Source organism: Bubalus bubalis, chromosome 16, assembly GCF_019923935.1.
Source record: "Bubalus bubalis isolate 160015118507 breed Murrah chromosome 16, NDDB_SH_1, whole genome shotgun sequence".
In the NCBI taxonomy this organism is placed as follows: domain Eukaryota; kingdom Metazoa; phylum Chordata; class Mammalia; order Artiodactyla; family Bovidae; genus Bubalus; species Bubalus bubalis.
Window position 1 is genome coordinate 51814247 of NC_059172.1, and position 12890 is coordinate 51827136.

Below are 12890 nucleotides of genomic sequence, written 5' to 3' on the forward strand. Positions count from 1 at the left end.
TCAGTTTTATTTTATTTTATTTATTTTTTTGTGTGTGTAATAAAGTTTTATTAAAGTATAAAGGAGATAGAGAAAGCTTCTGACATAGGCATCAGAAGGGGGCAGAAAGAGTACCCGCTTGCAGAAAGAGTACCCGCTTGCTAGTGTTAACAATGAAGTTATATAATCCAAAGAATGTCTGGAGGTTGTAAAGACCTCATCAGACCTACTCCCATAATTTACATTTTAAGATAACAGAATTAGCCAGAAGGTTTAATCCAAAGACTGTCCTCAGGCAGGATACATTATTGTTATATAATCCTAAGGAATGTGGAGAAAGAAAAAAAGTTTGTCCTTTCTTCCTCCTTGAGAATTCCAGACCCCTCTCTCCTTGGGGACCCCTAGACTCCTTATCAACCTGCCTAGGAAATGACTCTTTCATTCCCCCCTTTTCTTTTAGGAGAATTATGTTGCCTAGGGAAAAGGGGCGTCGTTCTCGTTCCATAACTGCTTCCGAGCTGACAAGGGGCGTTGTCCTTAAACTGGTGAGGCAACATATTCTCCTAATCCTCATATTGAGGATATCTGATCCAGGGGCCCCAAGGTGCTAAGTTTTAAATCTGACATAGAATTTACATGGTTTAGAATGGAAGAAAAGAATACTTAAAAGGCATTTTGTAAGCTTATTAGGTTTTTTCCCCTCTGGTAATATACTTAGTTTTGGGGTCTTGATGTCTTTGGGGGTTTTGATGAGAAAATGGTGGAATACTAATAAGAAACTTATTCAAACCTCATTCTTATTCTACTGTATACTTCTTAGAGGATTAAGAAATGATGTGTAATTGCTCACATTTCAAACCTTTAACGTCAGGTGTTTTTTTTTTTCTTGTCACTTTGTGAAGCTTGTTTTGAATTGAGAGGCCAAAGTCAGCATAGAAAACTTCAAGAGAGAAATGGAAGTTTTTCTCTTCAGATTTTATCCTCAATGAGCAAACTGGATGTAGTTATTTCTCCTTAGGTTAGGAATACTATGATTTAAATACCCTATCCTTGAGTGTGTTCTCATAAGAGTTCACATCCTAATTTTCAGTGTAAAAGCATTATTTGAAGATACATTTGCAGGAAGCATTCGGTGACTCTTGTTCTTTTTCTCGGCATGTCATCCACTTTGGTAGTGCTTAAAATAAAGTACTCAGATAGAAGGTAAGTTGAAACAGACAACAAGCAATATAATACAAAATGTTATGAGTAAAGCGTGTTACTCAGATCCTTCTAAAATACGTTTCTCTCTATTTTGAAGGCCACGGTATAGGCATCTTGACTAATGGAACCAGTCTCTTCCTTTGATCATCAGTAGGGTTATCTTTTCGGGAAACCAAGTCTCAGTTCAGATGACAGTTTTAGATGAGGCTGACATGAAAGAAAGAAGGACTTTTTAATTATTAGCTCCCTGAGAAACATGCATTCTCTCTCTTTACATTAATAATTCTTCAGCTGAAGCCATAAACAGGAGCTTGATCAGGTCTTGTGGGTTGAACAGGGGCAGGGTGGGGATTTTTTTGATCTTTATTTTTTTGCTCAGATAGTAAATAGGATCTGAATGTATATGTCAGCCTGGCATACAATTACAGCCTGCTGACTCTGGGTAGATCAATTTTGGTCAAACGAGAATAAAAAAATTAATGTGAGTGCATTTCTTTAATCTCCTAAGGCTTGGGGAAAGCTTGCAAAGATGGGTAGGGAGTACCCTCTCAGACGGTAGATGCTCAATGAATGCTCACAATAATAGAATATCATAGATGGATGAAAGGCAAGCATTGAGAATGTTGGAGGCTGGCTTCAACAGCTTCTTTCCATTTTCTGTTTGTGAATACCTACATTGGAAAAGGGCAAAAGGAATTACGGCAATTAACTAAGTGTGCACTGTTCAGTAGGTAACCACTAGCCATACGTGTTTAGTGAGAACTTGAAATGTGGCTAGTCTGAACTGTAAACAGAGATGTGCACCAAGTATAAAATACACCCTGGATTTTGAAGATTTAGTATAAAGAAAGGAATGCAAAAAAACTCAATGATACCCATACTGATTACATGTTGAATAATAATATTTTTTATATATTGGGGTTAAATGAAATACATGACTATTTTACCTCTCTCTTTCTACTTTTCAAATGTGACTGATAGAAAATTTTAAATTACTTATGTGGTTTGCATTATACTGTAATTAGATGATGCTGGTCTGGACTTTGGAGGTAATGTAGGCAATGAAATATCTCTGCTTTTAAGGGCCAACTTGCAAGCTATGTAACTATATGACTACTTTTCTCCTTAGGTAGACTGGTGGGAGAGGAGGGGAGAGGGAGGCCTGTTGACTCTGGAATGCCTCTTCCTTCAGACGGGAGCCTTCATCATGCAGGCAGGCTCAGTCGCTCAGCCCTATCCGATTCTTTCACAATCCCATGGACTGTAGCCTGTCAGGCTCCTCTGTCCATGGAATTCTCCAGGTAAGAATGCTGGAGTGAGTGGCCATTCCCTTCTCCAGGGGATCTTCCCCACCTAGGGGTTGAATCTGTGTCTCTTGCATTGGAAGGTGGATTCTTTACCATTGAGTCACCTGGGAAGCCCACCCTGAGCCTTACCCCAAAATTTAATCTCAAGAAGGGGCTGGGCACCTCAGGGGGCCTCCTTCACCCAACCTGGGAAGTAGGATGGGTCAGACCAGAGCCCCAGCATCACAGAGAAATTTGTCAGCTTTCTTCACCTCCCAATTTTCCAAGAGTCTGGGTTGTAATAACTATCTAAGAGGAAAAAGGAACTTTCGTGGGACAAGCCCTGCCAGGACAGCCTGCCCTCATACTGGACTCAGGCCCCACAGCCCCTAGTGGGGTCCCAGCTGAGATTACCTGAGCACCCTGGGAGAAAGGTGTATCCTTAATGGAAAGGGGTGATGATGGAGGAATCCCTCTCTCGGCCTCCACTTCCGATCCCCAATTTCCACCTCTGAGCCTCCAGGGGCCTGCATTAGTGTGGACAGTGGGTCCACTCTCTCAGCCACAGAGCTTTGCTTCCCAGCACTGCTGAAAGGGGAAAGGCAAGGAAAACTCCGGCAGTCTTGGAGGTCCTGCCCTTTCTCAGAGCTGTCCAGTTTCCTCCCTCCATCTGTCATTTCCCAGGTTCCCAGGTTCTGCGGAGGCAGAGGAGGGAGGGCTGGACTCCTGGGGAAAAGGCCTTCAAGTGCTTCTCCATGGGGCTGGGCTCTTGGGCAGGCAGGTCCGGTGTGAGCAATAGAGAGAGGGGAGCATGGGCAGGGCCTGGGGAGATAGCCTTAGCTTGGAGGGAGAACAGGGAGTATGAAATAAAAGTATATAAAGTAAGGAGGCAGTAAGGACTTAGCAGGCTGCGTACCTCGCCCTCTCCCTTCCCTCTTTGGATCCTGCAAACATCCCAGGAGAGGTGTAAGGTTGAATTCTGAGACAGGGTTTGCAGCACCTTGGCTCCAAGGTAACTGCTATCCAACAGTGTTTTACTGCCTCTACTCCCAAGGGACTTTCAGAAATCTTGTCGTTTCTGAGGCTGAAGTTAGTCCCCGCCCCCAGGTGAAGCTGAAATCTCACCCTCAAGGGTGGATGCGAGTCTGCTCCGTGTAGGGATGTAGTGTAGGTGTGCAGACCCAAAGGCTCTTTACAGTGGCTACTGCTGTTTGTATATGCACCATTCCCTCAATGGCCACTCTGCCTCTAGAGTCTCAGTAGACAAAATGCCTCAGCTCTCACTGGGAGCTGGTAGATGTGCGTCAAGTGTGGCCTGTCACCCCCACTACCTCTTCACGAATTTGTCTTCCCCTGGACCAGAGCTAAGACCAAGCATTGACTCCCAGAAGTCTGCTGTATTCCCTCACTGATACTACCTGTTTGGGGTTTTCAGTTCTTACCATTATAAACTTTAAAAAGATCATATTTCAGGCTCCAGGACATGAGTTCTGACTTCATTTAGAGGCTTACTTTCCAAGATCTTATTTTAAAGTTATTTCCCCCTTCTTTCTCCTTCCTCTCACTCTCCTCATCTATTTACCATTTCCCAGTTCATCCGTATGGAATACGACGCTCCCACTTCCTGGAGTGCTGTAGTTTGGGGCCTAATTGATTCTGGTAATTAATTTGTTCTACCTGCTAGATCAGATGGAAATCCTACCCGTGCGCCCAAGGATTAGCACTTGGCTTTCTAACACCTCCTCTAATTATCTAATAGCATGGGTTGTGTGGACTCAGTCTCTATTAAAACACTTTTACTATTAACAGTAGTGATTGGAATTGTGATGATGACTAGATTTCAACAAATTAGAGCTTAAAAATGGAGAGATGGAAGAGAAGTGGCTTCTTTTAATTTCCCTGAGTTTAACATCAATAATTAGAGCAATTTTCGGAGATGTGAGCTGAAATTACCCCTGCTGTGTTGTAGATGATCACCTTAATTTTAGCAAATTGACTCCAGGGAAATAAATGTGACAGTTTAGAAAAAGACAAACAGAAAAAAAAAAAAAAAAAAAACCCAAAAGATTGGGAGGGAGGAAAATGAAAAGAAAGGTTGCAAAAGGGAATGGGAGACAAAAACACAGTACAATTATTTTTCAGGCTAGGGTTGGTTGACAAGTGATGGTATAGTAGAAATAGCAAGTCATGTGAGTGGAATGAGAAAGTAGTGGAAATTTGAGAGGAGGAGGAGGCTGGCATTAAGAGGTAGTTCTGGACATATTTATACAGATCAGATTACTTGACTAATGTAGATATAACTTTCCTCACACCACCCTCTAAAACTGAGGTAAATAATGTTATGATCATTTATTTACCTCCACAATGCAGTCATCCCTTAGCCATCAACTTAAGTTGGGTCAGCAGGTATAGGCTCTCTCCTCACTTCTTCTCATCCCCTTCTGCAACCATTGTTCTAAAGTGCCCAGACCCCAAAGCTGAAGTACATACTTTATTCCTGTTGCTTCAGGGCCCTTTAAATGCCCTCTGCTCTCTAAAGAGGAGTTTGTCCGACGTAGAGACCTTTTCTCTTTCGCTTTCTTTAAAAGACGACTGGGAGCTAGGCAGCTCCTGCAGTGGCCAGGCAGAAATCGAGGTCCAGAAACCTGGTAAGAGCAAGAATCCAGTTCTCTCTGCTCCACTCTTTCCGGGCCTGGCCGGTCGCATTCAGCACCGCGGACAGCTCCCCGCCCCGCCCCGCTCCGCCCCGCGCCCACCGCACCCTCCCCTCTGCCTCTGGCAGCCTTGCCATTGGCTCTCCCGGCTCCCCTCTCCAAGCTGCCAATTCTCCTACACGTAGACCCAATCTACCCAGGAGCTTATCTTCTCGCCTCTCCAGCTCCGGGGGTAGCCCGAGGCCGAGAAGAGAGCATCAGGGATCCGAGCTCGAGGGTGGTTGGCTCTCGACCAGGCTTGGTGAGACGCCGCCTGCTTCCTACACTTCGTCCCCGGCCCTCGCCCTGTGGCAGGCGCTCGGTTCAAGATGAATCTCAACTTCACCTCCCCTCTACACCCGGCATCATCTCAGAGGCCCACGTCCTTCTTCATCGAGGATATCCTGCTACACAAGCCCAAGCCGCTGAGAGAGGTGGCCCCTGACCATTTCACCAGCACTCTGGCCTCCCGGGTGCCTCTGCTAGACTATGGCTACCCACTCATGCCCACACCCACCCTCCTGGCTCCTCACCCCCATCACCCACTACATAAGGGAGACCACCACCACCCTTATTTCCTCACCACCTCGGGTAAGTAACAGGGGTCTCAAGGAATGGGGAGCAATAACAGGTCTTCCAGCAGACTCTGAGCCTGTGATGGAGTGGAGGAAAGGCCAGAGCTGCCTGGGCCTGGCTTGGCGACCTCCTTCTCTAAGTAACAGGGAAAGAATGTTGGGGATACAGCTGAGAACACAGGGAGCTCCCTTGAGGCATGCCAACCCAGGGTGGTAACTGTACTTTTTATTATGAAGGAAACATGCCTAGCCAAGAAGTGGCTGTAGGTTTGGGTGATATTCTTGATGCACAGTGTTCGGTTTCCTTTTTCTTGGTCTTGGTCACTTTGGTCCATCTCTGTCCCCATCGCTATCTCTTTCACTCTGAGGGGAACCCCTGACTATCCCACCCCATGGAAGGGAACTCAACTTTTCAGCTCAAAAGTCTCCAGTGGGGCCAGCTCTCTCCTTCCAGGTGCTGAGCATTCGCAGATACTTCAGGGGTTTAGAAGTAAAGGAGGGTTTGGGATATTGTAAGGACTGAAGGTTTGGACTGGCCTGAATATGGGAGAAAAGGTAAGAAAAAAGAGAGTGAGAGGAGGCTGTTCGTTAACCCTCTTCACTTCCAACACCCATCATTTAATTCACAGTCTAGGGCTGGGCTGCCCTCCCCTGCCCCAGTTGCTGGCGTCTCTGGAGCCCCAGCCGAAGTAATTTGATTTCCGAGGCATGGCAAAGAGCAGAGACCAGCAAAGTCTGGCTGGGACAGGGATATGTGGGGGAAATACCCAGGTTTTCTTCTGCTTCTCTCCGAAAGCCTACATTCACACTTTCTTTTCCGGCCTCTTCATTACAGCCCGAATTCGTTGATTCGTTGAGTCCAGATGCAGAGCGTAGCGGGAAAAACAATCCCGGTCGGGGTGGGGTCTGGAAAGACGGGAGACAGTCTGTGAAATGTGGGCGCTGGAATCCACGACAAAAGTTAAAGCGTTTGTGAAGCGGTAAAACCCAGACTTAGGGGCACTGGGTTGGAGGGGCAATTTTAAAACTTGCGTCCGAGCTCGCCTTTTGGTTTTTGCTTCACCACGGGCCGGAGACAGCTCTTTAGCGCTGCACCCATGTTTCCCGCAAATAGAAAATAGTGGACAAAGCCCGAGATACAGGAACTACTTGTTTTCTGTTTCTGCTTTTTCTCTCTGGAATCAGTCGATATTGATGTCTGTGGCGGCTGGTCCGCTTGGCGCGTCTCAGACACGGTAAAGCCTGCGAGGGTCAGGAAAGACTCAAGACGTGTCCCGAGGCAAGGCGCTTCAATTCTTCTGCGTGGGGTTGGAGGGAAAGAATGAGAAAAAGAATGAGAACCAGATCAGAGAGCGGGGTCCCCAGCGCTTCCCCGAAACTGACAGGAAACGTGCGAGACGGAAATTACCGCTCCGTTTTCGCTCAGGAGCTTTACTTGCATCTGACTGTTGGTCTATTCCCTTTGGTTGCAGGCGGGAGAACCGGGGCGGCTCAGTGAAGAGAAAGGTGCTTTTTAAGTAAGGTTGTGAAGCAGGATCACATTCACTGCTTCCATCAGCCCCAGGACATCACTGATTGTCACTGAGTGTCCAGAGAAGACTGGAAGGATCGGGTGGGGGCGGGTGGGGAGAAATAGCTGCTGGACCACTCGACGTTTGCAAGAATATTTTGGTAGGCGCGACCAGAAGTTTTTCTCCAAGAGGACATTTTCAAAGACCTCCGGATCTATTTGATAATTTTCTTTTCCGTTTTACTTACCGTTTACTGTTTGTATTTATAAATGGCCTTTCTGATAAAGATCTCCAAGCGCTATTCTTGCAATTTGTTCCCCCCTGCCCTGCGATTCCTAGGAGAAGCTTTGGGGACGTGGGGCGGGACCGGTGGGGGCGCGAGGCGGAGGGGCTGCCGGGGAACTAGGGTGGGAGTGGGGCGGGCGCTCTCTGCCCACTTGACCGCTCTTCTCTCCGCAGGGGTGCCGGTCCCTGCGCTGTTCCCGCACCCCCAGCACCCGGAGCTGCCGGGGAAGCACTGCCGCCGCCGCAAAGCTCGCACAGTTTTCTCGGACTCGCAGCTCTCGGGCCTGGAGAAGAGATTCGAGATCCAGCGCTACCTGTCCACGCCGGAGCGGGTGGAGCTGGCCACGGCCCTCAGCCTGTCGGAGACGCAGGTGGGCCGGAGGAGGGGGAGGCCCCTTCTCCGCTCGCTCCTCTTCCTAATGCCTCTGGGCGGGCCGCAGAGCTCCCGCTTTATTCTAGACTTCTCCAAAGACCCGTAGGAAGACTACCGACACTTCCAATCTCTTGTCTGAGTCACTGAAGCAAAATCTCTCGAGCAGGTTCCGGACACGGAGGAAAACCCCCTCGAATGATTCCGATGATCATGTCCTGTTTGAGGACTACCATTTCTGCGCCTTCCCCCACTCCTTTCCCCATCAGGGCAGTAGCCCGGGTCAGAGGCAAATCAGTAAGAAATAAAGAGGGTTCTTGACCCGAGAGAAGTCCACATAAGGGTTCCCCCCCCTTAATGTTTCTCACAGCCGCAAGTCTTCATATCCACCCTCTCCCTAACACACTCTCACACACATGCACAAATATGAGCCTTCTTCCTATTTCCCTGTCCTGAGTGGGAGAATTTTTTTCATTTTCTTCCAGATGCTTTTCACCTGCAACCTCAAAACGCCTGGCTCCACTCCCTCTCCTCTGTTCTCTGAAACCCAACTTGCTGTGAAAGCGCAGGCCTGCCAGGCCCCAGTGATTTTTTTCTCTCTGATGAGAAGCAGCAAGTCTGCTTCTCTCCCCTTCCTGTCCAGGAGTCTTGCTGGACAAGGTATTTAGATGTCACAGTCAGAGTGAGTTGAACGGAAAGGAAGCTCACCCACGCAGCACTTACTGTTAGAGGTTCTAATTAATAGCGGTATTAGTATGTACTAAGCGCACCATATTGAGCCTCGTTGTTATTTTGGGGCAATTACTTCTGAGAGCTCTAGGATATCTGGTTCCCATTCAAGCTAAGACGACAACTTGTGAGCCGTTCAGGTGTGACCCAACCCAAGAGTGAGACAGTCAATAGCTTCTGGATAATTCGTCAGTGGGTTGAGGTCTATTTTCTTAAACCCCAGCAATCGCTTTTATCTTCGCTGAGTCTGAAGGAATGACGTGCTTTTCTGTCTTTCTCCCCGGAATCAGGTGAAAACGTGGTTCCAGAACCGGCGGATGAAGCATAAAAAGCAGCTGAGGAAAAGTCAAGATGAACCCAAAGCGCCTGATGGGCCCGAGAGCCCCGAGGGCAGCCCCCGCGGCCCCGAGGCCGCACCCGCCGAGGCTCGGCTGGGCCTGCCTGCCGGCTCCTTCGTGCTGACTGAGCCGGAGGACGAGGTGGACATTGGGGACGAGGGGGAGCTGGGCTCAGGGCCGCACGTGCTCTGAGCCGCGGGGCCGGAGAGGCGGGGAGGACGCGGCGGGGCGGGCCTGGGAGATCGGCTTCGGGAACACAAACGCTACACACCTGTTAGCCCTCCAACCCGTGCGGGCCGGTGCGCCCGGCCTCCCGCCCCCTTCCCCCGCCCACCCGCCCGCCAGAGCCCGCGCCGCCGGGGCGAGAGTGCGCCTGCTTCGCTTGTCCGCGCGTCCCGCGCCTTCGGCAGCGCCCACGGGAGCTTGGGCTCTCGGCGCCCTAATTCGGTGCGGGAACCTCTTCCCTGCCGCGACTGCAGACCCCTCGGCCCTCGCCCTCAGCCACCTTTCCCCGCTCGTTGTCCAGGCGCTGCGGCCTCTCCACCGGACCCCTTGCCCTTCCTTGGGCAGACCGATGGGCTGCAGGTAAGGGACCGGGTGTTCCGCTCATATCCACTCCGGGACAGACTCGCGCGCTGCTCGCCGCCACGCTCCCACTCTCCCCCGACTCCCTCCTCTTCTCAGGGCGGCGCTTCCATCCTCTCTCTCCAAGGTTCTCCTCAAGATCTCTTGGGTCTGCACCCAGAACCGTTTTTGAGCTTGTGGTCCCCTAGGCCCCCGCGGTCTTCACTCTGGTGACTCCGGCCCCCGTAATGGGAGGCGAGAAAGTTGGGCGGATAAAACCCATCGAGCAATTCCGGCTCCCGACCTTGTTGCGCGCCTGCCCCGCAACTCTTCCACACCCCGCCGGCTATTGATATTTTAAAACTGAGTGTCTCTTGGGTTCTATATGGAAATGCTCGTTCTCATTGCATTTTAGGGAATCTTAGCAAGATGAAGCCTAAAGGAGAATGCGCATCCCCTACCAGGCGTGCCTGTCTCTTTTTTGGGGACTTTTGAGGTGGGGACAGGAATCGGGTTGGCCCTACCCGTCGCTCCCCTTTCCTTTCCCCTGGGAGGTCTCCTATTCTTTTCCCGGGTTTGCACTCTCTGTAGATAATAAAGGGCTCGCCGGGCAAAACTGGGAACGAAACACGAGTTTCCGGGAATCGTTTGTTACCGCGACCTCCTGCGCGCACGCCCCCTCCGCTCAGCCCTGGGCAATTTCCTGTCCTCGGCAGGACTGAGCAGGGCTAATAACTTTTACTTAACAGATTCCCATCTCCCCAACGCCGATTTTTCTGTTTTGAATCGTTTAATAGTCTCGGGTTCCACCTACATGAAAAAGGTCTCTGCAGATGGTATTTTTGACTCTCAAATGCTGAAAGGACAGCGGTCTCTTGATATTAGGAGTTTGAAATGTGCTAAATGAATTGTGTGACGACACTACGTACCCAGTACACTTATCAGATATAGCACCCGTGCCAGAGGCGACCTCAGTTTCCGACCTTCCTTTCGTTCTGGTTGTGTATTTAGGTAAAAGAGCCCAGGAAACCTGGAAAAGAGGCTATGTCGAGTCCTGACTCTTGGGTCCTAATGACTAACGTTAATTACATGAATTACAGCTCTATGACCTTGGGTTCCATTTAATTACAATTTTTGGCTCCTTATTTCTCTAATAAGAGGATGAACCCTAAAGATCCTCTGGGTCTAAGTTCTATGATTCTATGAATGTAGCAGCAGACTTTTTTTTTTTTTTAAGTAAGCTTGTTTGGGGAAATACTAACTTAAGCAGAGATAAGTATCAGAGTGAGACCTGTATCCAGTCTATATTATTTAGGAGCAAAGCTATTGCTTTAAAAACACAAGCATTGTATATACTATCTGGATTTTCCAAATGCTCTTTATCAGTTAACAATCAGTGAGTCTTGGCAAGAAGGGATTGTTTTTCCATTCATAAATAAGGAAATTGAGGCTTGGCAAGGTTGAAGGATTTACCTATGAAATCAGGACTAGCTAGGCGCCAAAGCAGGACAGAAAATCTCTTCTGACTCCTTGATCACTTCTTTGCCTCAAACACTTTTTCTTCAACAATGCATTGGTTGGCATTTTGCTTCTAACACTTCGTAAGGACACCCCTCTCATTTACTTAGATCTTGTAGATGTGCTACAAATGCAAGTCTAGGTTCAGATTCCTCCTCTCTCTCTCCCTGTTCAGATAACGACGGTACCATTTTAAGCAAGTTTTTGACAAATGCTTTAAGGAAGACTTGTTTATAGAAAGAAAGCAATTTGTGAATAAGAATGTTCTTGGTAACTGGGAAGAGAAAGTAGATCCTATTTATTACACAAGGGGAAATAAATCTCAAATTCTTCTAATCCCAGGAAGAGCAACTCCTAAGAGGGATTTTGGGGGAGAATCTTTGAAGGGAGTAGAAATACTGTGTTTAGGGGGAAATTAAAAAAAAAAATTAGATGGTTAACACAAACCCCAAAGCACCAAGCATTTCTTTCTTTCTTCTCTTGTCTTCACAAGAAGATGGCAGGGGTTATTTTGGCTCTAAGAGTAACAGATAGCTACATTTTAAAAACTTTTTTGCCTTGAAAAGACAGATAAATAGGAAACACTGTTAGCATAGGCACAACATTGCTTGACTGGAGGCAGAATGGATCCTGGAGCTAGGAAGTAGCTGTCTTTTTCATTCATGAGCATCAACACAAGATGTTCACTTTGCCTCATCCTGGTCTCCCTCTGTGCTTTCCCTCGATGGGTGGGTTAGTTGGGAAGGGAAAAGCTCAGACCTGCAGCACCAGCAGAACCTGGGGCACCATTTCCACATCAGACAGTATTCCCTGAAATTGATGCAAACAATTCAATAGCAAAGTTCTCCAGGATTTTCTTTCCTTTTTCTTTTTTCCCCCCCTTTTATATACAGCGAGTTAGTGATGATGATAGAGGATAGACACAATTTAGTCTCAATTTAATGTAACATGATAGTACTTTTTGTTTTTGGCCTTCAATACTGATCAAAGCCTCCATAGGCTGAAAAGATATTTTGTCTGAATTACCCAGGCTTTTGCTTCAACTCGGTTTCACTTGGTGGTGAAGATCTGACAAAACCACGCTCATTATGATATATTAAAGAGAGATATACACAGATCTGGTTCTGAAGGGTCAAAACCATCTTAAAATAGCCCTGGTGGACAAGTCATCCTACTTGTAATCCTAAATGTAGTAAATAATTTGTTCGGTATTTGTTCTCAATGTTGTTTCTGATGGACAGCATTTCATAGCCTCTCAGAGAGGGACTCAATAATATTTCTACTCACATGACATAAGAACGCAAGAAATTGACAATACGTCACTTAGCCTAGTATTAGCTGATAGTGGCACTAAGAAGTGATTAATTGAAATCCATGACACCACTTCAAAAGACAGAGGACTGGCTTTTATCGATGGATTTGATAACTAGAGATAAAGAGGTATGAAGGCACAGAGCAAGCAGAATGCTTTCTGGTGCTAAGAGAAACGTGCAATAAACATATTTAATTGAATCAATAACTTCCTGGTCTTGAATTGGGCTCAGTGTGTGTGCAAAACTAATGAAATATATTATATTTATGTTATGTTCTTGGCATCACGTTTTAAAGAGGATATTGACAAAGGTTAAATTCATCCAGGAATGAATACAGGAACCTAGATAGTAAAAGATATAGGAAACAAAGAAGTGTGAACTTTTTAGTTTGGAGAAGCAAAGCTTTGGGGAGGGTTGGGAGAGGCTGTGTTAGTTGTGTTTCAGTGGCTGCAGAGGGATTACGTATCACGAGGGCATGTCTAGTCTGCTCTGCTGGAGAGGGCAGAACCAGAGCCAATGGGTGGTT

General features: G+C 47.5%; 1 protein-coding gene and 1 long non-coding RNA gene across 2 annotated transcripts; one reads left to right on the forward strand and one right to left on the reverse strand.

Moving 5' to 3' along the window:
- Nucleotides 1-4754: 4754 nt before the first annotated feature.
- On the forward strand, nt 4755-10161 carry BSX (brain specific homeobox). The gene is made up of 4 exons (XM_044929598.2): nt 4755-5116; nt 5347-5752; nt 7707-7903; nt 8922-10161. Exons 2-4 carry the CDS (start codon nt 5491-5493, stop codon nt 9159-9161), a joined length of 699 nt encoding a protein of 232 aa, XP_044785533.1. The 5' UTR covers nt 4755-5116; nt 5347-5490; the 3' UTR covers nt 9162-10161.
- Nucleotides 6913-8765, reverse strand: LOC123329795. Its single transcript, XR_006545354.1, has 2 exons — nt 8626-8765; nt 6913-7034 (listed from the first exon to the last, which is right to left on the reverse strand). It is a non-coding gene; the product is annotated as an uncharacterized LOC123329795 (long non-coding RNA).
- Nucleotides 10162-12890: the final 2729 nt, after the last annotated feature.